Source organism: Anomaloglossus baeobatrachus, chromosome 1 (genome assembly GCF_048569485.1).
Source record: "Anomaloglossus baeobatrachus isolate aAnoBae1 chromosome 1, aAnoBae1.hap1, whole genome shotgun sequence".
Taxonomy (NCBI): domain Eukaryota; kingdom Metazoa; phylum Chordata; class Amphibia; order Anura; family Aromobatidae; genus Anomaloglossus; species Anomaloglossus baeobatrachus.
The window spans coordinates 652,694,784-652,720,562 of record NC_134353.1 but is presented as its reverse complement, the minus strand read 5'-3'; the positions used below and the strand labels follow the sequence as shown (position 1 = coordinate 652,720,562).

At 43.7% G+C, this 25,779-nt stretch overlaps 1 protein-coding gene across 2 annotated transcripts in view; it reads right to left on the bottom strand.

Annotated features, from left to right (window-relative positions):
- The window catches only part of ARHGEF40 (Rho guanine nucleotide exchange factor 40), a 224,019-nt gene that overhangs the window by 30,800 nt on the left and 167,440 nt on the right, over positions 1-25,779 (bottom strand). For both annotated transcript variants that reach the window (XM_075319935.1, XM_075319934.1), the window contains exons 16-18: positions 22,712-22,936; positions 14,604-14,774; positions 10,784-10,961 (exon numbers count right to left, since the gene is read on the bottom strand). In XM_075319935.1, coding sequence (XP_075176050.1) covers positions 10,784-10,961; positions 14,604-14,774; positions 22,712-22,936 — 574 coding nt within the window. The remainder of the gene's footprint in view (positions 1-10,783; positions 10,962-14,603; positions 14,775-22,711; positions 22,937-25,779) is intronic.

The window sequence follows — 25,779 nt, the reverse complement described above, 5'->3', positions numbered from 1 at the left end:
TAACCTCATTGAGCTTTGAACTTCATATGCAGGTGTATCCAATCATGAGAAAATGCATTTAAGGTGGCCACTTGCAAGTTGTTCTCCAATTTGAATCTCCTATGAAGAGTAGATTCATGGGCTCCTCAAAACAACTCTCAAATGATCTGAAAACAAAGATTATTCAACATAGTTGTTCAGGGGAAGGATACAAAAAGTTGTCTCAGAGATTTAAACTGTCATTTTCCACTGTGAGGAACATAGTAAGGAAATAGAAGAACACAGGTACAGTTCTTGTTACGCCCAGAAGTGGCAGGCCAAGAAAAATATCAGAAAGGCAGAGAAGAAGAATGGTGAGAACAGTCAAGGACAATCCACAGACTACCTCCAAAGACCTACAGCATCATCTTGCTGTAAATGGTGTCAATGTGCATTGGTCAACAATACAGCGCACGTTGCACAAGGAGAAGCTGTATGGGAGAGTGATGCGAAAGAAGGTCCTGTGGACTGATGAAACGAGGACTGAGTTGTTTGGTCATACAAAAAGGCGTTATGCATGGAGGCAAAAAAACACGGCATTCCAAGAAAAGCACTTGCTACCCACAGTAAAATTAGGTCGAGGTTCCATCATGCTTTGGGGCTGTGTGGCCAATGCCGGGACCGGGAATCTTGTTGAAGTTGATGGTCGCATGGATTCAACTCAGTATCAGCAGATTCTTGACAATAATGTGCAAGAATCAGTGACGAAGTTGAAGTTACGCAGGGGATGGATATTTCAGCAAGACAATGATCCAAAACACCACTCCAAATCTACTCAGGCATTCATGCAGAGGAACAATTACAATGTTCTGGAATGGCCATCCCAGTCCCCAGACCTGAATATCATTCAAAAATCTGTGGGATGATTTGAAGCGTGCTATTCATGCTCGGCGACCATCAAACTTAACTGAACTGGAATTGTTTTGTGATCAGGAATGGTCAAATATACCTTCATCCAGGATCCAGGAACTCATTAACCCTAGAACTACTGAGGTAGTCATTTTGACTACTTTGCACCATGTATTTCTATATACAGTGCCTACAAGTAGTATTCAACCCCTGCAGATTTAGCAGGTTTACACATTCGGAATTAACTTGGCATTGTGAAATTTGGACTGTAGATCAGCCTGGAAGTGTGAAATGCACTGCAGCAAAAAAGAATGTTATTTCTTTTTTTTTTTAAATGGTGAAAAGTTTATTCAGAGGGTCATTTATTATTCAACCCCTCAAACCACCAGAATTCTGTTTGGTTCCCCTAAAGTATTAAGAAGTATTTCAGGCACAAAGAACAATGAGCTTCACATGTTTGGATTAATTATCTTTTTCCAGCCTTTTCTGACTAATTAAGACCCTCCCCAAACTTGTGAACAGCACTCATACTTGGTCAACATGGGAAAGACAAAAGGAGCATTCCAAGGCCATCAGAGACAAGATCGTAGAGGGTCACAAGGATGGCAAGGGGTACAAAACCCTTTCCAAGGAGTTGGGCCTACCTGTCTCCACTGTTGGGAGCATCATCCGGAAGTGGAAGGCTTATGGAACTACTGTTAGCCTTCCACGGCCTGGACAGCCTTTGAAAGTTTCCACCCGTGCCGAGGCCAGGCTTGTCCGAAGAGTCAAGGCTAACCCAAGGACAACAAGGAAGGAGCTCCGGGAAGATCTCATGGCAGTGGGGACATTGGTTTCAGTCAATACCATAAGTAACGTACTCCACCGCAATGGTCTCCGTTCCAGACGAGCCCGTAAGGTACCTTTACTTTCAAAGCGTCATGTCAAGGCTCGTCTACAGTTTGCTCATGATCACTTGGAGGACTCTGAGACAGACTGGTTCAAGGTTCTCTGGTCTGATGAGACCAAGATCGAGATCTTTGGTGCCAACCACACACGTGACGTTTGGAGACTGGATGGCACTGCATACGACCCCAAGAATACCATCCCTACAGTCAAGCATGGTGGTGGCAGCATCATGCTGTGGGGCTGTTTCTCAGCCAAGGGGCCTGGCCATCTGGTCCGCATCCATGGGAAGATGGATAGCACGGCCTACCTGGAGATTTTGGCCAAGAACCTCCGCTCCTCCATCAAGGATCTTAAGATGGGTCGTCATTTCATCTTCCAACAAGACAACGACCCAAAGCACACAGACAAGAAAACCAATGCCTGGTTCAAGAGGGAAAAAATCAAGGTGTTGCAGTGGCCTAGTCAGTCTCCTGACCTTAACCCAATTGAAAACTTGTGGAAGGAGCTCAAGATTAAAGTCCACATGAGACACCCAAAGAACCTAGATAACTTGGAGAAGATCTGCATGGAGGAGTGGGCCAAGATAACTCCAGAGACCTGTGCCGGCCTGATCAGGTCTTATAAAAGACGATTATTAGCTGTAATTGCAAACAAGGGTTATTCCACAAAATATTAAACCTAGGGGTTGAATAATAATTGACCCACACTTTTATGTTGAAAATTTATTAAAATTTAACTGAGCAACATAACTTGTTGGTTTGTAAGATTTATGCATCTGTTAATAAATCCTACTCTTGTTTGAAGTTTGCAGGCTCTAACTTATTTGCATCTTATCAAGCCTGCTAAATCTGCAGGGGGTTGAATACTACTTGTAGGCACTGTAGGTGTCACGAGTCCAGTAGTTCTAGTGTTAAAAGCTACAGGAAGCGACTAGAGGCTGTTATTTTTGCAAAAGGAGGATCTACAAAATATTAAATGTCACTTTTATGTTGAAGTGCCCATACTTTTGCACCGGTCAAATTTTATTTAAATGTGGATTGCACATTTTCTGTTAGTACAATAAACCTCATTTCAATCCACAAATATTACTCAGTCCATCAGTTATTAGATATATGAAACAGAAATAGCGGTTGCAAAAACCCAATTTGTTATAAAGAAAAAAGGTTAACATTAATAGGGGTGCCCAAACTTTTTCATATGACTGTATTCACTGCTTCTCCCGCCCACCGTGAGTCATGGCGTCTGTGATTGGTTGCAGTCAGACTGGGCCCCCATTCTTTGTGACAGCGTCTGTGATTGGTTGGAATCACACACGCTGTCTACGTACCAATAGTGGTGTAACAGTGAAATTAAAAAATTGGCGTAGGGTGCCCCCAGCTGTGCACGTTATCTTAGCAATGTATCAAAATACGAGGGACCCTATTTGGCTTTTTTTTTTAATTATTTAAATAAATTTGTATACTCAGCTATGATAAAGCCAACAGCTGGGGGCTGGTCTTCTCGGGCTAGGGAGGCCCATGGTTATTGGCCCCGCAAGATAAAAATAGCCCGAAGCTGCCCAGAATTGTCATATTCATTAGATGCAACAATTCTGACACTTTACTCGACTCATCCCAATTTCTCTGGTGCGGTGGCAATCAGGGTAATATAAGGGACTGATATTTTTAGCTTGAGGGGCCCAATAACCATGGGTCTCCTCAGCCTGAAAATACCAGCCCCCAGCTGTTGGCTTTATCTTGGCTGAGTATCAAAATTGGCGGAGACTGCACGCTGTTTTTTAAATTTTTGTTTTTTAAATTATTTATTTAAATAATTAAAAAAAAAAATAATTAAAAAAAAAAGCTGTATAGGGTCCTTGTATTTTGATACACAACCAAGATAACACGAACGGCTGGGGGCTGCAGCTTGTAAAGCTATATGCTTTATCTGTGCTGGGTATCACAGTATAAAAGGACTCTATTCCAATTTATTTACTTATTTATTTTTAAGCCATTATAGAGACGCAGACAGTATGTGAGACTCCAACCAAACACCTGTCACACAGGGTGAGGGCGCGGTCTGACTGCAATCAACCACAGACGCCAGGACTGACGGTGGTCGGGAGAAGCAATGAATATGTACAGGAGTTAATTATCAGACCCACAAGCAGTGCGACAGCTGCACTGGAGACTCTAAGTATAACGGTCCTGTTTTGCAGCCCCCCAGCCCTTTCTACCACCGTTTTACAGCCAATGTTCGGGTCCTCATAGACTTACATGGTGTTCGCCGTCTGGGCAGATGTTCAAGTTCAAGTCTGGACGGCTAGACCCGCCAAACCCAAAAACCTGCAGGTTTGCCCATCTCTAGTCCCTCAATCCATACAGAAGGATTGACAGCTATTAGGAATAAGTTTACATGCAGGAAGAGCTGTTAATCACTACATGTGGGTGAATAAAGTCATATAAAACTATCGTCCAATTAAAACAAACATGATTGGAACTGTTCTTTTTTATCTATTATTATTAACAAGATAAGCCAGGACATAGGAACACACTGCAATGGCGATGCTCTGCATTTAAGTGAGGCACATATTAGGCACAAAAATACAAGAAAAACATGGAGCTTATGAAACTGTGTGGATAGATATCTTATTTTTATTTTAGAAAATGTGCATATTTACAGGAGAGTGTAACAGGGTGTATGAACAGGCACCAACGTCTTGTATACCTGCTTACCGATGTCAGTGTACGGTCAGAAAGCGTGTGGTGACCGTGAAACGGCCATTGTCCGTTCACACACCTTATTACTCTCTCATGTCAATGTGCACATTTTCTATAATAAAAATAAGATATTTTTTCAAGCAGTTTGGCTGGTGCAATTTTTCTTTTACTGTTGTGCTTCATATAAAACTATATATATCTCCAAGTTCCAAGTCTTTCTCTATGCTGTATCCCATGCTGCCATATTGCTGTTGATCCTGCGAAATCCAGAGGGATCGAAAATCTGCTGAATATGGAGACAGCTTGACAGTATTGAAGTTTATCATGCCTGAAAATCCTTTGTTCTTATGTTTATGACAATTCATTCATTAAATAATAATGTCCATGATAAAATGATCATCATTTATAGACGCCCAAAACACACAAAACAGCACAATAGAAGCACAGAAGCTTATTGTCCCCTCTTAGTAGCTGAACATCTCAATGTTACCTTTTTTCATCTGTGGTTATACAGAATATTTTCAGCTTACTACTATAGTGATATTGAAAGAAATGATTCAATCTATGAAATTAACCAGCGCATATTGCTGGACATGGTAATACATGGAAGTCATTTATTTTAAAGGGCACATCTTAGTATCGTGTTTCCCCAAAAATAAGCCCTACCCCAGAAATAAGCCCTAGTCGCAGTTCAATAATGAAGTATCCATGCAGCTAATAAAAGTTAAAGAATACTGCAGGACACTTCATTATAGACAGCAGACACCCCCAGAAGAGAAAAGAAAGAAAAGAGAAGACCCTGTGGTCAAACTCACCAGACGCCAATTGGGAGGACTTGCAGTTGATCACACACCTACACACATCGCACACACACAATCACACATCAGATCGCACACATACACAGACACAATCACACATCAGATCGCCACACAAACTCACCACATCCAGCAATATCAATTGCTTCTAGCCGGCATAAAGACCTGGGATGCAATGCAGTGGAGCGTGAGGACCTGCGGGTGAAATGCATGGAGGACCTGGCTGTGGACCTGGTTGTGGACCAGTAGAACCGTGCTAGACAAGCAAAACGACTATAGTCCGCTCGCCCTGCGTTTCTCTTTTCTTCCTGCCTTGCCTGGACTTGTAAAACGTGTGTAAATAAAGTCTTGTTTTTTATGGATTGGGAGTGCCCTTTCTACATTTTCCCCTCCAGTTTTTTGTAGGATCATGCTACTTGGTTTCTAAAAGTGAGCACCACTTTTTCCTTGTTTAAACGCCACGGGTTTCTCAGCCCACAGAATTACCATGCTATGGTAGTGACGGATTGTTTTATACTTTTTGGACCTGAGACTGTACAGCTTTCCGCGGCCAGGTGTTTAGACAGTAAAGGGTACTTTATACGCTGCGATATCGGTACCGATATCGCTAGCGAGCGTACCCGCCCCCGTCAGTTGTGCGTCACGGGCAAATCACTGCCCGTGGCACACAACATCGCTAACACCCATCACACGGACTTACTTTCCCTGCGACGTCGCTGTGGCCAGCGATCCGCCTCCTTTCTAAGGGGGCGGTACGTGCGGCATCACAGCGACGTCACACGGCAGCCGTCCAATAGAAGCGGAGGGGCGGAGATGAGCGGGACGAACATCCCGCCCACCTTCTTACTTCCTCATTGCGGCCGGCCGCAGGTACGAGGTTTATGCTCGTTACTGCGGTGTCACACATAGCGATTTGTGCTGCCGCAGGTACGCAAACAACCTCGCTACTGAAGAGACAACGATTTTTGGTAAGTGAACGACAGCTCACATACCATATGATTTTTGCCTCTTTTGCGATCGTTTAAGGTCGCTCATGCGTGTTACACACTGCGACGTCGCTAACGACGCTGGATGTGCATCACAAACACCGTGACCCCGACGATAAATCGTTAGCGATGTCGCAGCGTGTAATTGGCCCTTTAGGCCTAGGTCATGTTCTGCTTGCATCTATTGAGGCCTGGTGGCACTTAGCGATAGGGCCATTCTGATTGCAAAAACCTTTTCGCAGAGGAACGACTTTTATGCTTTCTTTTTAAAATCAAAATACTTTCAAAGTACCCTATGTTAATTACATATATTAGTACTAGTAGTATTTACTTACTGCAGGGTCTTTGCTTTTTTTATCCTAGGTTATGTCTGTTAATGGAATCAGTGTGAACATGCAGTTACATATAGAAAATAGAACTCCAGCTAACCTGTTCCTTGATAGGTTAAACTGCAATATGGTATTTTTTAAGCCACTTATCTGTTTTCCACTTTGGTAAAAATATTTTTTGGAATAAAGCCTATCCTTTTTTAAAGTGCTGAATTTCTTTGGATTTTTTCTCGAACATGCGGCTACATGTTGCTCTTATACCAACATACGCTCCAGATTATTTGTTTGGTTTATGCCTGTGTATATGACAGAACAAACAAATACTGAAAAAAATGACTTCTTGTGACTGTAGAAATTCCAATAGAAGAAGTATTGCATGGTGCCCATTAGCTTGAATTAACATCCAAAAATAGTGTACTTACGCTGCATTTGCACCTTACATGGGAGATGTCCATTAATCAGCAGATCAGACTTTTTCCTATAGCCGGGATCAGACGGCAGTATAACTCGGACTAGAATTGCATCATACTGCATGCACTGGCCATGGCTCTTCTGACCTGAGAGTGACAGCTTCATGTATGTCTATGCAGCTCTCACACTCGGGTCAGGAGAGCCGCCTACCAATCCGGGCATTTTGATGCAAACATCGTCCGTGTTATACAGCTGTTTGATCCCTGGCCTAAAGAACTTTCATGATTGTATCTCTTATACACAGGTTTTCTGGTTTCATGTCAAGGTTCAGCAGGAGGAGCTAGTCCTGCTCACAGAGCTGAACACGCCTCTCTAAACACTGCCAAGCATATCACTCCTGTCGTGGACTACACACTCAAATGTATTACTTATACTCCTACCACTCAAAACCATTTTTTCCCTTAGAGCCGGAGTGTCAAACTCATTTCTTGGCTGCTTCAAAGGGGGACACAGAAAACAAAAATTGGCCCCTGCAGACTATATTTACCTCCAGATACTGGACTAAACCCCACGTATGGGCCATTCTTCAGGCTCAATCATTGGCTATAGTGCCCTAGGTGTCCCATATTTTGGTCACTGTGATGGAGTATCTGCCTATTTCCTCTACAACCCCTAGTACTCTGACCACTTTTCAGTGTGAGCCACCACTAGGAGAGACCTGACTGCTGGTCGAATTCTGCATGTAAACCAGCAAATTCAGACACTATTCTGATCACCTTCTAGGACTCCGTTCCACCACACTCATCATATCGCAATGTGTATATGGGTCACATGGTGCTCTGACCTCTTTCCACAGTGAGTCAGACCAATAAGCAGCCACTTTTCACTATGGTGTAATGTGGAAGCGTTCCCGATGATATTGTGTTTACTTTCACTAATGAGGCAAAGGCGTCTTACTATAACCGTCTGCGTAGCAAACCAGATGGCACTCTGACCACTTCCCAGAGGAGGCAGACCAACTGGCATAGAGACATCACAGTTGTTATGATGTATTGCAAGGAGATTGAGATCCTGTCCACCTCCATGGGTGAGGCAGTCCATCTAGCAGAGACCCCTCTTCCAAAGTTAAAGTCAGTTGATTAATCAAAAACCATTCAATGTGGTGGATTGCACCACGAACCACAAGGAACCCTGACAGTATCATACTGTAAGTGAGTCAGTCCAGCATACTGAGGCCTATCAGTGTGCAGTATCACACAGACAAACCAAAATGTACCCTTATTCCTTTTTCAGGTGAGTCAGTCCAGCTATCTGAGACTCCCTTGTTTACCTGGTTTACCCCATCACATAGACGAACAAAACATTTCTCTGACCACTCCCCACAGTGTCAAAGCAACAAGCAGTGACCACTCATGGCTAGAGATGAGCGAACCTGAGGTACAGTTTTCGAACCAAACACCAAATTTAAAAATCAAGGTTCGGGTGCAGGGATCGGATGCTTTACGAGCGAACAAAACTTGTGCGAGCAACGCTGTGCTCAGGTATGCTTGGCGCTCATCCCTGTGCGAGCTGCTTGCAGTGTTTGAACGGTGCACACAGGGGGTCACAACAACGTGCTCGGATGTAGTGAGCAACAACAAAAAATTTTAAAACTCCCACCCACCCTCGCCCGGAAGTGATCTGCTTATGGGTGGCTGTATGTGGGCAGAAACTCAAACTGCCAATTAGTGATTTGCTCTGGGGTTGAAGTCTGGATCGAGCCAGGGGAGGCTAGGCTCGTTTTCCGCCAGAAAACTGAACCTTCAAAGGTTCGCTCATCTGTACTCCTGGCGTTTCCCACAGACAATCCAGGCAGTGTTGTGACAACTTTCTACAGTGAGTCTATCTACCTACATTGACCTATCAGAAAGCAGTATTTAGCAAACGTTCTTGGGTGAGTCTCTAACCACCAATCGAAGTCCATACTCCACCACAGACTTCTCTACTTAGCTTTATTGCTAGGTAAATTTACTCAAATGCAACTCTGATTTCACCCTAGCATGGACCATTTCTCTAATCAAGGAATATGGTTAACTGTTCCACTCAAGTTGCTCATATTACTCTGCAGTTGAGAGACGCTGAAGAATTAAGGCTGATTTACACGTGAAAGCTCGTGAAAGCACCCGCCCCCGTCGTTTGTGCGTCACAGGCAAATCGCTGCCCGTGGCAGACAAAATCGCTAGTACCTGTCACACCAACTTACGTTCCTAGCAACGTCGCTATGGGAGGCGAACAACCTCTTTTTTTTTTAAGGGGGAGGTTTGTTCGCCGTCACAGCGACATCACACAGCAGCCCGCCAATAGAAGCGGAGGGGCAGAGACCAGCCGATTTAACGACACTCCCACCTCGTTGCCGGCAGGACGCAGGTACGTTGTTGTTCGTCGATCCCAGAGTGTCGCACGTAGCGATGTATGCTGCCTCAGGAACGACGAACAACCTGCGTCCTGCACAAGCAACGATAATTGGGAAATGAACGACGTGTCAACGATCAGGTGAGTAATTTTGATCGTTAACACTCGCTCATAGGTGTCACACGCAACGACGTCGCTAATGACGCCGGATGTGCGTCACGAATTCCGTGACCCCGACCGCATATCGCTAGCGATATCGTTGCGTGTAACACCCCCTTTACACGTTCTTAGACCTTTTCATTAGTTAGTCAGAACCTTTTTTGTTTTGTCCTTTACCAAAGATACAGATATTGAAAGAGGTTCACAGAAGTCTTATTTTCTGGTGCCATTGGTATCTGGTATCTCTTTTCACCTGTCCTACTTTAATAGGCTTCTACTTTCAGTGGAACCTCATATTCTTTACTCTTGCAAGCCCTTTCTTAGCCTTGACTGACAAATACACTTATTTCCTGACTATGGCTGGGGTCACACGTAGCGACGCACCAACGATTCCACCAGCGATCCGACCTGCCAGCCAGGGATTGTTAGTGCTTCGCTACATGATATGTGTTGCACAGCGGGAGACCAACGAGCAAAAAATTAACCAGAACAGTGTGTAATGATCAGCGATTTCACAGCAGAGGCCAGGTCGCTGCTTAGTGTCACACACAGTGAGATTGCTGATGAGGTCACTGGTACGTCACAAAACCTGTGACTCAGCAGCGATCTCAGTATGTGAGAAGTACCCCTAAGCCCCATCCTATGATGCCTGGCTTATGTTATCTCAGTCGCAGGTGGTATCCACCTTATCATAGCACTTTTTTCTGGGGGAAATGGAAGACTGTCCTTCATAGCAGTCAGAGATGTTTAGACAGTTTTCCCCATCTGCTTTGTGTTCTTCCTGGGGGCAAATGGGGGTTTGCTTCCCATTTGGTGCCAGTGGTGTGTTTGGCTTTGTTGATTTTCTATGTCTTCATAGGGCTCAGAGCTGTAGCACAACCTGTGACTTGCTGAACAGAGCGGTGTGGAAGAGTGCCCCAGAACTCAGAATTCAAGATGGCACCCACTGTGCTGGTGATGACTAGAAGAGGAGGTGGCATAGGCACAGGAAGCAAGTGCCATCTTAGAGTCTGAGGTCCAACTTGTACTTCTACACTGCTCTGTTCAGCAACTCACAGGCGGTGGATGCAGAAGGACTGGCTCTCCACTTTGGCAGACAGGGGAAGTGGAGAGCCAGCCCTTCTGCATCCGGACACAAAATGACATTCTGAGCAGGATTTAGCCTGCAGGCTTTGAGGTTGACTATTGTGCCTTAGAAGGTTTCACTGAATGAGGCACAGCATTAAATTCACACATACCTTTGCTCAGTCCTCCTTGATCCCATAAGAGTTTTGTGATCTCATTAGTCCATGTCTCTTTCACGTTTGAAGTCTCTGCTTGGAGAAGTAATGTCTCACGAGACTTTTGACGGCGAAACCAAAGCTCAATTCTTGTGTCTCCCTCTGTAGCATTTTCTGTAACACCCATGTCAGCCGTCTAAATGAGAAGACACGTAAACAGTTCATCACTATTACTTTTCCTAAATAAATATATATATATAATAAACTGATTACAGTCTGATAAGCAGTATATGGCTGCATTCACATGCAGTAATCATACTGCGGCTTTTAAACACACCAGCCTTACACGGCTGCAGTCTTTCCAATGTTTCCTGCACCATCACTTCATCTTTCAGGGAAACAGCCTGCAAGATTAGATGATTGTGTAGGAGAACAGTACAAAGACAGCAGTGTCACAGTATTAAAGGCCGCAGAATGACTGCTGTGTGTGAATGCAGCCTATATGGTTTCTTACATTGTTTTTCTTAACTTGAAAAGAAAAATTCCCTTTTGATATCTATATTTTTAGTTGGGCTCAGAGATTGCAATAACGCCTTACAGCCTTTGCAACCATATTTCATTAAGCTGTCTTGCGGAGTCGAGTGGCCAATGATGTCACATGTCAGCCCATTAGACGAACAAGGCTCTATATGTGTGTGTCTGTATGACGACATTTACAGCTGATTGTCAGTCTCTCTCTCCCTGGCAGTGTACTATGAGGAAATTCAGAACAACACCCCCTCCTCCCACCCAATTAAGGGTACTTTCACACTTGCATTCAGCGCAGTCCGTCACTATGGAGAATAGCGCAGTCCGTTAACGCACTGCATTATTCTCCATATACTTGTATGGGCGACGCACTGTAACGCAAGTGTCAGCGTTGCATCCGCTGGACAACACAGCGTCGTTATTTTGACGCTGCGTCGGGCGGAGGGAACGCAGCATGTAACTTTTTTTGAGCGGCGGAAACCTTTATTTTTCACGGCGCATGCTCATTTTTTTTTTTTTAAATCACAGAAACTTTATTTTGTTTCTCGGTGGCCGAACGTTCAGCTGAGCGCCCGGCCGCAGGCATGTGAGAGCTCTCAGCTGAGCGCTCGGCCGCCGGCATGTGAGAGCTCTCAGCTGAGCGCCCGGCATGTGAGAGCGCTCAGATCAGCGCCCGGCCGCCGGCATGTGAGAGCGCTCAGCTCAGCGCCCGGCCGCCGGCATATGAGAGCGCTCAGCTGAACGCCCGGCAGCCGGCATGTGAGAGCGATCAGCTGAGCGTTCGGCCGCCAGGTGATCAGCTGATCGTTCACAATAGTCTGCTGCCGGTAAAACTGTAATGAAAAAAAAAAAAAACAACAACTTTCCGTTGTTTTGTACGATTTGTTGCATTCGCTGGGCCATTATATGCAACGCATCCGTTGCATCCGTCACACAACGCAATGCAACGGATGCCGTTCAACGCAAGTGTGAAACTAGCCTAAGCATCATTGGCAGCCCAACTGAGTTCATATATGCCATGACGTAACAGCGACGTGGGCAAGAGCTAGCGATGTCTGGCGCGATAGCAATCGCTAGCGATGTCGCAGTGTGTAAAGCACCCTTTAGTCCAGCAGAGGCATGACACTAGTATAGGGTCCTATCATAAGAAAGGTCACCTTGCTGCGGTTGATGGGAATACTGTTCAAGAATTGGCCAAGAACCTTCATTTGTACTAATTATATTTTATATAGCATTAATGCACTTTAAACTTCATATATTCTAAGTTTGCATACGTCGTGGCGCATACAGAGTGCTGCTGTATTATTTTGTTTGTGTTTCGTGTACCTTTCTATCATAGCCAAACATTAACTTTTTCAGAAGATTCTGGTATAGTAGCCCTTCTGTGGGATGAGACCACGTTGAGCATTCTTTGCTCCCAATATGCAAAATGGAGTCTTGCATTCCCACAACCCTATCACCAGTCATTTAAAAGATGCTTTAAGGCTATGTTCACACAGGACGTTTTTGCAGCGTTTATTTCCTGACCAAAACCTGGTCTTGTGGCAGAAATTCTCTTGGCAGTCTTCTGCAGTTTTGGTATGTTTTTGGTGCAGATTTTAAGGTGTTTTTGGTGCGTTTTTGATGCGGTTTTGGTAGGTTTTTTTATGGCTGCAGCGGGACACAGAAGAAGTAATCTCCCAGCACTGGAATCAGCTGATCTAAACTCAGCTGAACTCCTGACCTCAGCCAGCAGAACAAGTAATCAGATCAGCTGACTCCAGTGCCGGCCGAATTCAGCTGGACTCCACAGCCTGCACATGCTGTGATGGATGCAGGGGGACACCGAACAAGTAATCGGCCGACACTGGAGCCAGCTGATCTGAACTCAGCTGAACTCCTGACCTCACAGCCCACACATGCTGCGATGAATGTAGCGGAACACAGAACAGTAATTGGCCGGCACTGGAGTCAGGTGATCTGAACTCAGCTGAACTCCTGACCACACAGCCTGCACATGGTCACACGTGATTGGCAGCGGGCAGTGACTGCAGTTAACCTGCATCCATCGCAGCGTGTGCGGGCTGTGAGGTCAGGAGTTAAGCTGACTCCCGTGTCGGGCGATTACGAGTTCTGTGTCTCGCTTGTCCTGCTAGGTCACATCCTACTTTTCATCAGGTTTTGCCACCAAAACCTGATGAAAACCGGATGAATACTTTATGGGTCACGTTTTACAGCGGTATTGGTACTTCCTTATTGCTCTCTGTGGGTGCAATAACGCTGCAATAATTGACATGTTCATTCTTTGAAAACCTGTCCCATAATGCAGGTATTTGTTAAAACAGTCAGGAAAAAATCCGGACGTGTTTGTGTGTGTGTGCATGAGATTTCAGAAATCTCAGACTTTGCTGGAACTGTATAAAGCAGCGTTTTATTAGCATGGAATTACATAAAACAAATCCACAGCTAAAAAACGCTGCAAACCCTGACCAGAAATGCCCTGTGTTAACATAGCCTAACCCAGTCATCTAGCCATCACAATTTGGCCCTTTCTAAAGTTGCTCACAATCTTATGCTTGCCCGTTTTTATGCTCCTAAAACATTAGTAAAGCCTTTCTACTACTATTCCATGACTAAAAATAGTCCTTAAAGAGGATCTGTCTAAAAAAAAAATCTAGTTTTATGAAAACATAAAAAAATATAATTATATGGGTGTGGTTACTTATTTTAGATACTTATGTATTGCTCTATACATCAGTGTCTACCTAAAAATCTTTGATTTTTGTACCAGTTTTTCAATGGACGTGCGTTACCATCTTGTCGATGGCTTTGCTTCACACTGATCCCTCTGCACCACGCATGCTTCTAATGTGCATGTGCAGGTAAAGAGACTGTAAGTATGCTGCTCCTGGGTCTATATTATTTCTTCATAAGAAGCTATCCCTGGGAGCCGCACATATGGAAACACTTCTCTCTCCTCACTAACCAGTGAGATCCCATGATAACTTGCAAGGTCTCACTGATTAGGAGGGTGAGAGGGACCAAGAAGTGTTCACATATGACAGGGATAATTTTTGGTGATAAGCACGCTTTAAAAAAAGTAAGGGGAACAATTTAAAATTGTACAGGACCAGACCTCCAACTTTTCTGTGCTGTAACACTGTCTAATATATTGCGCATGGGTTATCAAGTTCTGTAGATGTCACTGCCAACACAACTCTACATTGGTCAAAGTACAGTACATCGTTACTGTGGGGCAGCTTTGTGTGACTGCGGAAGTTGGTGTAACAACGCTTTTTAGCAGTGCATGTTATTTTGCTTCATCTCTTACCTTAAAAGCTTGTTTAAACCCATATGTCTCCAGACCGCCCTCTGCAGTCTTCAGTTTACTGAGAAGCAGAAGCTTTTGGAATAGGAAGACATGTCGTACGGACTTCTTTCTTCCAGATAACACAGTAAATACATCCTTAAGCAGAAGGCGTCCGTGTTCCTTCTCATCCACCTATATATAAACATAGGACCAAATATAGCCATTAGGATACCTAATATAATCTAGCAAATACATAAAAGTGAACTGTTCTCTGATATATCTTCAGGTACTAGGGATGATAATTAATTAAATAGATGAAAGAGTAGTGAGCGGGTTTAGGTTCCCACAAGAAAGAATAAAGGTGACCACTATACCCTAGAGGGAACCTGTCAGGTCCCCTGACTGTCTCACACCACTACTATTAAAAGGTCAGGGTGCAAATTTATTTTTTCTAATATGGTCTAGTTTGTGCCTTACTTAGACTTTTGGTGTGATTGACATCCTCTATACGATCCCCGTTATGGTAGAGCCGCCGGCACGTTACACGCATGCGGAAGATTTCTAGGGTAAGGGTAATCTGGGGGGAAGAGACACCTCGCTGGACTAGTCCTCCCTCATTTGCAGATGCCAAGATAGGGAAGAAAAATATATTTTTAAACGACAGAGACAGAAATGGTATTAAAGGCACATAATACCAAAGAAATCTGCACCCATACCTCTATAGTAGCAGTTTGGGACAAGCGATCTGACAAGTCACTTACCTATTCAGCTCACATCACTCTTCTCACATGTCATTAAAAGATGTCACACAATTGCACAATGTTAATGCAACTTGTTTCTCCACTCTTATTAAAATAAAAAAAATTGACAAGAAAGTGGATGTTGTTTTACAGATTAGTCAACTGCACTCTTTCATGTATACGGTCACTGTCGTGTCAACAAACTTTGCTATCTAACTAATAGCATTAAAACGTGCTTGAAACGCGTAAATGGATGCTGTTATTGACTTTTTCGAGTTTAACATATTTTGAATAAAGCTTTGGTAGCTATTGAGTTAGCTGGATTAGGCTTCTTTTATTGCGTAAATCACAACTGAATATAAGAAAAATATCTTATGAAGAAATCGCCTTTGTTCTCCATTTATAAGCCACATCTTCCCCACTCCCTAGCTCCTGAGCACATCATCCATGCTACAAAACAGCTAATCTTCATCTTGGATAAAATACAATGGACTGCCAGCACCCTGAAGCATCAGTTTATAGCTGCCTATTAAAGTCTATGAAGAGGGGAAAGGAGCAGAGTGACTCACAGAAACGATGCTGGTACTTTCTAATATATGGTTTTATTGTTACTGAAAAATCCTTTTCTCGCCATGTCCATTGAGGGAAACAAATTGTCATAGCAGATGCCACTACGAGGCAGTCGCTACGTACGGTAGTGAGCGTTTTCTCCATCCTTCTGCAAGCACTGAGCACTAGAAGCAAAGGAATACTTAAATGCTTATCACAAAAAGATTCACATAGCATCCAAGATCTACTGAAAACAATACCACCCTAAGACAAATTGGATGGGTGTTGGGTCCTCCAATGAATGCGACGAGAAAAGGATTTTAAACTGAAAAAAAAAATACATTTTACTTTTCTGTGCCATAGGAGGACACAGAGACAGTGTGACGTTCAAAATCAGTCTCAAGGGGTGGGAAAAATAAAAGCATGAACAAAGCTCATCTACAAAGGCATTGTAGGATGTAATGTATACAGTGAAAGATCAAGGAATAGGATTTGATAACCTCAGTACAGACTTTACAGAACAAGCTCCATTCCAAGGAGTAGCGCTGTATCAGAATGGAGACAGACGTTAAGCAGGCTCTATACTCTATGATAATAGACCCCAATATGCGATGGTTCATGCACTAAAGTTGAGATGAACTAGACAGAAGAAAAGAAGGACAAAACCTTGGAAGAGATGGCTAAAAACTACAGCTAAATAATCCTGTTCCAGACAAACACCATAAAAAAAGACAAAGATTCAGCAAGAAGATTAAGGTCCTATGAAAGAACAGAGAGATGAAAGGGAATCACCAAGGACCACATTCTGCACGAGAATCAGCAAATTTGTCACCATTGAGAGGCAGTAACAGATGTCACTTATAGACACCAGCACGTAAGGACAGAATGTTTTATGGCCAATTTAGAATGAAGATGGCTACATGGCCTAAGGAATATAAAAAAAATTCTATCTTGTGGAGCAAACCTGTTATACAAGCAATGAAGATGTAGTCAGATGTCCTAAACATAAAGACCAATTACTGTAGGGGTGGAGACATAATTGGTGCAACCGCACAGGGGCAAAACAGGTAAGGGGGCCCATTTCTAACTCCAAAGCAGGTGAAATTGTACATTTTGATGAACTCTAGGCTGAAAAGGGACCATATATTGTTTTTGCACAAGGGCCCTTTTCTGTCTGTGTCCGCCAGTGATTCACTGGTTACCTAAGAGACACTCTACTACGGTAGTAGAGTTATCCCACATGCATGTATAACATGGGCCTAAGGAGGCCCCCGTGAGAATTGTGACTAAAGGATGAAGCTGAATGGATGCTCAGAAAAAGGGGAACTTCAGGGCCACTCTTTCTTGTGGGATCAAAATAACAGGATCAGCTCTATGTAGAAATGTACATATTGTATGGTATTTACTTACTTACAGGGTATTTGCTCATTTGTTTTTATCCTAGGTTTTGTCTGTTAATGGCCATAGGGTGAATGTGCATCCAGTAATACCAACAGGCGTGCCAGCCATTTTTTTTTTGTTCAGTTTTGCTTTAGTGTCTTGTACTCTGTACACACAGGGACACAGCCCCCCTTTTCGGGCTGTGCATCTGACTATATAGCTTTCCACAGACAGGTGCAAAGCAGTCAGGACAGGTTCCTGCTCTGCCACCCATCTATTGAGGCCTGTTCAAATAGTAAAAATAGGACCATCCTGACTGTATACACGTTGTTGCAGTGAGATAGATATTTTGATCAAAATAGTATCAAGTAAGTTCCCAGTGTCATTTACATGCAATATTACTGTTATTTACTTACTGTGGGGTATTTGCTCATTGTTTTTATTATAGATTTTTTCTTTGTAGAAATCTGCCGAGCAATAGAGACGCCAAGGAGGTATTAAGCAGAACTTATAAAGGTCTTATTCATGGTGACCTTTGAACGATCATACAGTAACCTTTTACTCTGAGCATGGTGTGTCAATGAAGCTGTCATGTCGATTTGGCCAAGCCCAACATGTTTCTCCCAAGTCAGATTTGCCAATGATTATAATTATCTTGATTGGGAATGATGAGACATCATCACAGAATAATGGTCTCAGCAGGGAGAAAACCAAAAGGATACAGGACCTTGCAATTGCAAAGTGTCACTCATAACCCTAATAGTGATGAGCAAGCACTTCCATGTTTCAGTGCTCGGAAGTACTAACAAGCAGTTGGATGCTCAGATGAGCGTGACTCGAGTACCTGAGTATAATGGAAGTTAATGGGGGACTCAAGCATTTTTCCAAAATATTTCCAGGAAAAATGCTCAAGTCCTCCATTGACTTCCATTATACTCGGATTGCACGCTTCCGAGCATCCAACTGCTTGTTACGAGTAATGAGCACTTGAGCATGGTAGTGCTCGTTCATCAATAGTTATCACCTTAAAGGTCCATTTACACGCAACAACATTGCTAACGAGATGTCGTTGGGGTCACGGAATTCGTGACGCCCATCCGGCCTTGTTAGCGACGTCGTAACACCTACGAGCGAGTGTTAACGATCAAAAATACTCACTTAATCGTCGACACGTCATTGATTTTCATAATATCGTTGCTCGTTGTGGGCGCAGGTTGTTCGTCGTTCCTGAGGCAGCACACATCGCTACATGTGACACCCCAGGAACGACGAACAACACCGTACCTGCGTCCTCCGGCAACGAGGTGGGCATGTCTTTCCTTCGGCTGCTCTCCGCTCCTCCACTTCTATTGGCCGCCTGCCATGTGACGTCGCACGAACCGCCCCCTGAGAAATGAGGCAGTTCGCTGGCCACAGCGATGTTGCTAGGCAGTTAAGTATGTGTGACGGGGACTAACGATATTGTGCGCCACCGGCAGCGATTTGCCCGTGACGCACAAACGACGGGGGCAGGTGCGATCGGCAGCGACATCGCTAGCGATGTCGCTGTGTGTAAATGGGCCTTTAGAAAAGAGACTTTGCCAGATAAACGTCCCAATAACAGTATGATTTGAAGGGTCAACTTCAAAATTCAAAACTGGTCCTCAACTATTGAGGGAATGCAAAAGTGTACTCCCATGATAGGGTGTTGCGAACTGTGAGGTCATGGCCATAGAAAAGGGACCATCTGCATAGAAATATAGATATTCCATATATATGCAGTTTGTGGTGAAATCTATATCCGAACTGTTGCATTTTCAAGCAAGACCTTAGCCAATACATCACTGTTCTGCTCTATGAGATCCACAGCAGTAGACAAAACAGAGAGAGCTTAAGCGGATGAAGCCCTGGTGGGTAGAATGTACAGTTTCAATGCAGATATTGCATTGATGAGGATGTGTTCTGGTGATCCGAACATATCATAACCTGGTAAGGTTATTCGTCATATGGATTCTTAGGCCGATATTGCAGTGGTCAGCATAAAATACAGAATGTATGTTGATGTGGTGGGCAGCCATACAGATTCTATGCAAATACTGCCTTAGGGCGCAAAAATACTGATTTTGCCTTGGTGGGCAGACACACAATCTATGTAGGAGTTTTGGTACAACATACAGTTTCTCAGCAGTCCATAACTGTGTAGTTGTGTAAGATATAGCAATAAGGTTATCTAAATTACTCCACCTGTTAATGGGAATGTCATAAAAAAAAAACCAAGTGAAGCATTAATGTTTTAGGATTTTTTTCACAGTATAAAATTTGAAAAATAATTTAAAACATTGATTTGTTCAACTTTTAAACAATAGGGGGAGCTGATGCTGATATTTGTCATGAGAAGCTACTGCTATGGTAGCTCGCAATATGACTACAGGAAATGTGGCCAGTATCAGCTCGCTTGTGTCTGATGTCACTCCTACGCTTCTTAGTGTTCACAAAAAGATAAGGGAGAATGTTTTTAAGGCCGGAGCCACACAGGGTACTAGTGAGATCCTCACATCACACTCAGGTCACGCTGGCAGTACAGCAGAGCTGAGTGTCATGCTAGTATCCCTGCGACTGAGGTCCGACTGTGCGAGCGGGCCTCAGCTGCGGGTGGCGGGCCGGCTCTGAGGAGGGGTGGGCCGGTACTGAGGAGGGGAGGGAGGTATTTCTCTCCCTCTCTCCCCCGTAGCCGGCTATTGCCATTCTCGCTCTGCACTTACACCGGTGTAATGCGAGTGCAATGCGATTTTTCTCTCGCCCCATACACTTAAATGCGTGCGAGAGAAAGAGTCTCTCATTGCACCCACAGCATGCTGCGATTATTTTCTCGGTCTGCTTAGGGCTGAGAAAATAATCGCTCATGTGTGCTGACACACAGGCTAGAATTGGTCCGAGTGGAATGCGATGTTTTATCGCACTCCACTCGCACTGTTTTTCTCGCCGTGTGTCTTAGGCCTTAGGATCACACTGCAGACAGTGTCATCGAAAAGCACACACTGTATCTCATATGACAGGATTAGATACATGGATACATACACTCTATCACACGATAGTCTACTCTGCTATGTATCTATTCTTTCACGTGAGACACAATCTGTGTATCTAATCCTATTACCGTATGTGTGATAGATTCTCGGCTTAGCCGAGAATCTAACATCATTTATGATACAGTCTGCTAGGCATGTATCTAATCCTAAAATGTGTGACAGACTTAGATACATGGTTTAGCAGACTATCACAAATGATAGTATTAGATACACAGCTCAGCAGACTGCATCACACATGATAGCTGAGCTATGTATCTGATCCTGACTTGTCATACATGATGACATTAGACACATGGCTCTGCTCAGTTAGTGCAAAACCTCATTCATGATTGTAATTCAGGGACATCTGATTGAGGCTTTAATCCTGCGGCTACCGCTATTTGCGGTAAGTGTTGTGCTCAGCCACTTACACACCAGCAAATAAAAATGGCAACCCTCACCAGCCCCTAAAATAAGGAAATAAATGTTAAAACAATGCATTTAAAGTTGTATTAAAAGCTAATTTTATAATTAGTAATTACTAATACAAAAATAGAAATCATGACACATTCCCTTAAAATAAGATGTCTACTGGGTCCTCTCTCCTCCTGTACCAGTCTGTTTTTGTAATGTTCATGATTGTTGTGCTTGTTTTTATGTATACCCTTTTTACTTGTAAAGTGCCATGGAATAAATGGTGCTATAATAATAAATAATAATAATACTGGGTGAAAGCAATGACTGCATAACCTAAGATAATGCTGTTCCGCTCTGCATATTGAAGCATGAAGAGCAGGTTGGTGTAGACATAACTGCTAGGCTGCCATGGTACATGTTCTAAGTGTCAGAAAGAATGGAGATGACACCAGATAAATAGAAGGTGCAAACCACTAGTTGTATGCTATATCACCCAATAAATGATTTGGTAGTTAATGTATTTACTAGTGTTGCTACAGCAACTGTATCATAGAGAGTGGCTAAATGAATCCAGAAACAAGTCCTCATGAGGAAGATATTGCTAGAAAATATCTTACCACCGATCAGAGGGTACCCAATTAACATCCATACCTTGCTGACTCCCAAAAACTAAGTGGCAAGTTGCGGCCTAGACCATGAAAAAATGGAAGCTCGATTTTTGCAGCTGGCTGTAGCACAAATAGTCAGTGTTGACTACCAGATATGGCGACAAAAAGAGGGAGGATCTGTAAAGGTGTTGTGGGTTAAAAAAGACCCAAATAAGCTTAGCACCCCTGGAAGAACAGCAAGCATGACCACCAGGAAAAGAAATTTTGCTGCTAGTGGCCGGCTAGGACTTCTTGTGTGTCTTGCATGCGATGTGTAGATTCACAAGTCTGCAAACAGATAGGCGGGCTTTGCACACTACGACATCGCAGGTGCGATGTCGGTGGGGTCAAATTGAAAATGACGTACTTCCGGCATCGCATGCGACATCGTAGTGTGTAAAGGCTCGATGATACGATTAACGAGCGCAAAAGCGTCGTAATCGTATCATCGGTGCAGCATCGGCGTAATCCATGATTACGCTGACGCGACGGTCCGATGTTGTTCCTCGCTCCTGCGGCAGCACACATCGCTGTGTGTGAAGCCGCAGGAGCGAGGAACATCTCCTACCGGCGTCACTGCGGCTTCCGTAGGATATGCGAAAGGAAGGAGGTGGGCGGGATGTTTACATCCTGCTCATCTCCGCCCCTCCGCTCCTATTGGCCGCTTGCCGTGTGACGTCGCAGTGACGCAGCACGACCCGCCCCCTTAATAAGGAGGCGGGTCGCCGGCCAGAGCGACGGTCGCAGGACAGGTGAGTCCATGTGAAGCTGCCGTAGCGATAATGTTCGCTACGGCAGCTATCACAAGAATATCGCAGTTGCGACGGGGGCGGGCACTATCGCGCTCGGCCTCGCAGCATCGGCCTGCGATGTCGCAGCGTGCAAAGTGCCCCATAGGATGACTACAGACATCTGTGATAAGCCTGAACAACCCCTTTAAGGTAGGATCATTGTACATAGAAGTGACATTTGTCATCATGCCTTTGTTTCTGTGGCCAATATTTTTCTTGTGTTCTCATTACAACTCAAAAAGAGTCATTTCATATCTAACTGATAAACCAGTACAAATTTATATTTTTGCAATCTACAGGCACACGTTTCGCAAAATAATCCCCTCTGATTACTAAAACCAGCACAAAACCCTTTTTCCTTGGAAATATACATTTAAACTAAATTTAGAACCAATATGTTGTTTTTGAAGCCATCTATATTTGCACTATGAATTACTACTACACCAACTATAATACAGGGTTGACTATTAAGGAGAGAAGTCTTTTCCTGTAGGATACCTGTGAAAAATACAACCTTGTGTTCAGCTGAACAACGTCACAGATGTCCCAAGTTGTTACCTCAAATCCACGAATGGCTTCAGCCGCTAATAGATTCTTTCCATGGAGTACCAGGGAACCAACAAGATCTCGAGCAGCATGTAGAGACTGTCGTTCTTGTTCAGCATCATGGTCACACTCTTGCATCATGTCTCCTAGAAAGCGTTGATACAGGTCCAATTGCTCAAGTGGTCTCTGCAGAATTCCCCATGACTCTTCCTCTTCCTTCTGGTCCCTCTTTTTGCCCTGAATTAAACATTTTTCCAAACATATTAATTTTTTCAGAGTATTGAAAATGGACTGCAATATTAGTGGAGAACCATTGATTTAGTAAATATGCTATAAGTAGGGTTATGACATAAGGATGCCTTTACATGCTACAATATCTGTGATTTATTGATTTCTTGCTTGTGTAACTGTACATTACAGAATATACTTGAAATCCACACAAATGACTGTCACTAGCTTTTGTATCCCTAAGCCAAACGTCATCTACCTTTACACCTACATTAAAAAATTCTGTACAGATTCCTTGTGCCCATTTACAGACCCCCATATACACTGTAATGGGTATGCACATCACCCAGTTTGTATTATTTAGATCCATACCCATTTTCCAAAATCTGCATGCTCTAGACATAGCATTTGAAAGGAAACTTGTCATATGTTCAAGAAAACCATCAATAAGCAAATCAATAGCTTCACCAGCATGTTTTTAGATAAGCTGTCTGAGTAGAAAGTATAGAAAATAACACTTTAATCATACCTGTACCATAGTATATTTAATCATGGGAATGGGGAATCCTCAGCAGTTGACCAGGCTATTACTGAAAATCACTATACAGGTTGACACTGATATTACCGCTATACGGTGACCATACAGTGGTAGATACCAGTCCTGCAGAACATGTAAGAGATTATAGTAATTTTAGATAGTGACGTACAGCTGACGTTCTTTCTGATGGAGTTCTTCACTTATACCATCTTTTCCATAAGGCCCAGACCGACATGACAACTTCTTCCAGCCACGACTCTGCAGATTATAAAATAGACACATTTGACTTCTCACTAGTGATGAGCGAATAGTAACTATTCATGTTCGGATTATTTGTCAAATCCCAAAGTGCTATTCCGGTATTCATTGGGAATAACGAACCTAATGCAAGTCAATGGGGAATCTGAGCTTTTTTTTTGCCGTGACAAATACTGGAATAGTACTCGGTGTACGGTAAGCATTATCCGAACAAGAATAGTTACTATTCGCACATCTCTACTTCTCACATTTCCAGCACAGTCCCTATCTAACCGAAACCTGCACATGCTCCTCATCCTGCGGATACCTCAATATTGAGCTGCTGCTGCTGTATGTGTTCCTATTACTGATCCTCTTAGTACCACACATAATGACCACCACTGTGTAAAATGCCTCCTTTGTGCCCTCTAGATGGTAAAATTTCCCCATTAATAAAAATATTAAATACCGTGTGCAAGTGCCCTAGAAAACAGTGTCCACATTTTTCCCCTAGAAAGTAATAATGGCCTCAGTGTGCTTATTTCACAATGCACTGAGTGCCCCTATAACAATAATGCTTAAGTGCCCATTTAACATTTAATGTCTCCTGAATCCCCACATATTTAGTTCCCCTCTACACATCATGATGCCCCCTACAGCAACCACATAGATAGATACACAGCTTCCTATACTGCCTATACACAGCATGATGAGCTCCACAGTAGCCCCCTCCCACTGTATCATGGCCCCCAGTATCTCCCATTATATGATGGCCCTTAGTAGCCTTACTCAAAATCTATGAAGGCTCTCAGTATTTTCCCACACTGTAACATGGCTCCCATTATTTCCCCCATATTGTAACATGGTCTCCACTCTCCAGTATTCCCCCCAGAATGAAATATGGCCCCAGTATTTCCCTCACACTGTAATATGGCCCCCAGTATTTCCACCACACTGTAATATGCCCCCTAGTATTTCCCCCACACTGTAATATGGCCCCCAGTATTTCCACCACACTGTAATATGGCCCCTAGTATTTTCCCCACACTGTAATATGGCCCCCAGTATTTCACCACACTGTCATATGATACCCAGTATTTCCCCCACATTGTAATATGGCCCCCAGTATTCCCCCACACTATAATATGGCCCCTGTATTTCCCCAATACTATATGACCCCCAGTATACTCCCCACACTGAAATATGGCCCTCAATATTTCCATCACAGTGTAATATGGCCACCAGTATTTCGACCATATTATAATATGACCTCGGTAATTCCCCCATACTGTAATATGGCCCCAAATATTCCCTTTACAGTGTAATATGGCTCCCAGTATTACCCCACATTGCAATATGGCCCCCTGTATTTCCCCCAAACTATAATATGGCCTCAGTACTTCCCCCACGCTGTAATATGACCCCAAATATTCCCCTTACAGTTTAATATGGCCCCCAGTATTCCCCCACACTGAAATATGGCTCCAGTATTTCCCCCATGAACAAAAAAACTCCACAACTTATACTCACCTACCCATGGATCCTGAGGAGTCCGCCGGCAGACAGGACAAACGCGGTCACTCCTAAGTATGACATCACGCTGCTTCATATCTCTGTCTCGTCAGTGAGTCTCACCGGTGTTCTGTAGACCACAGGCATAAGTCGACCTCCAATCTATAGAACGGAGAGCTGTAATGCAAAGGGATTGTGTCTCCCTGCAATGCTGCAGATCTTAACTCTATAGGAGCACTGCGCTAGCTGATACAGTGTACAATAGCGGAAGCTCCGGGTGGGTCCCTCAGAGCACAGGGACTTAGGCGACTATATACTCTGCCCCTCAGTAGCTAGGCTACTGCCATGAAGTCATCTAGGCAGAGGCTTTCCTGTGAATAGCCAACCATTCCGGGCTATAGTCAAGCCCACGGACATGCCAAAGTCCAACATCCACGGAATTGCTGCTGAAATCGAGTACATGCTCTTTGCGTTCCATCTTCCACTTCTTACCCATGTTCTGTTGATTTCTGTTTTTTGGAAATATATAGTGTTTCAAGTGTACTTGCTTCAGTTCCATCTGTAC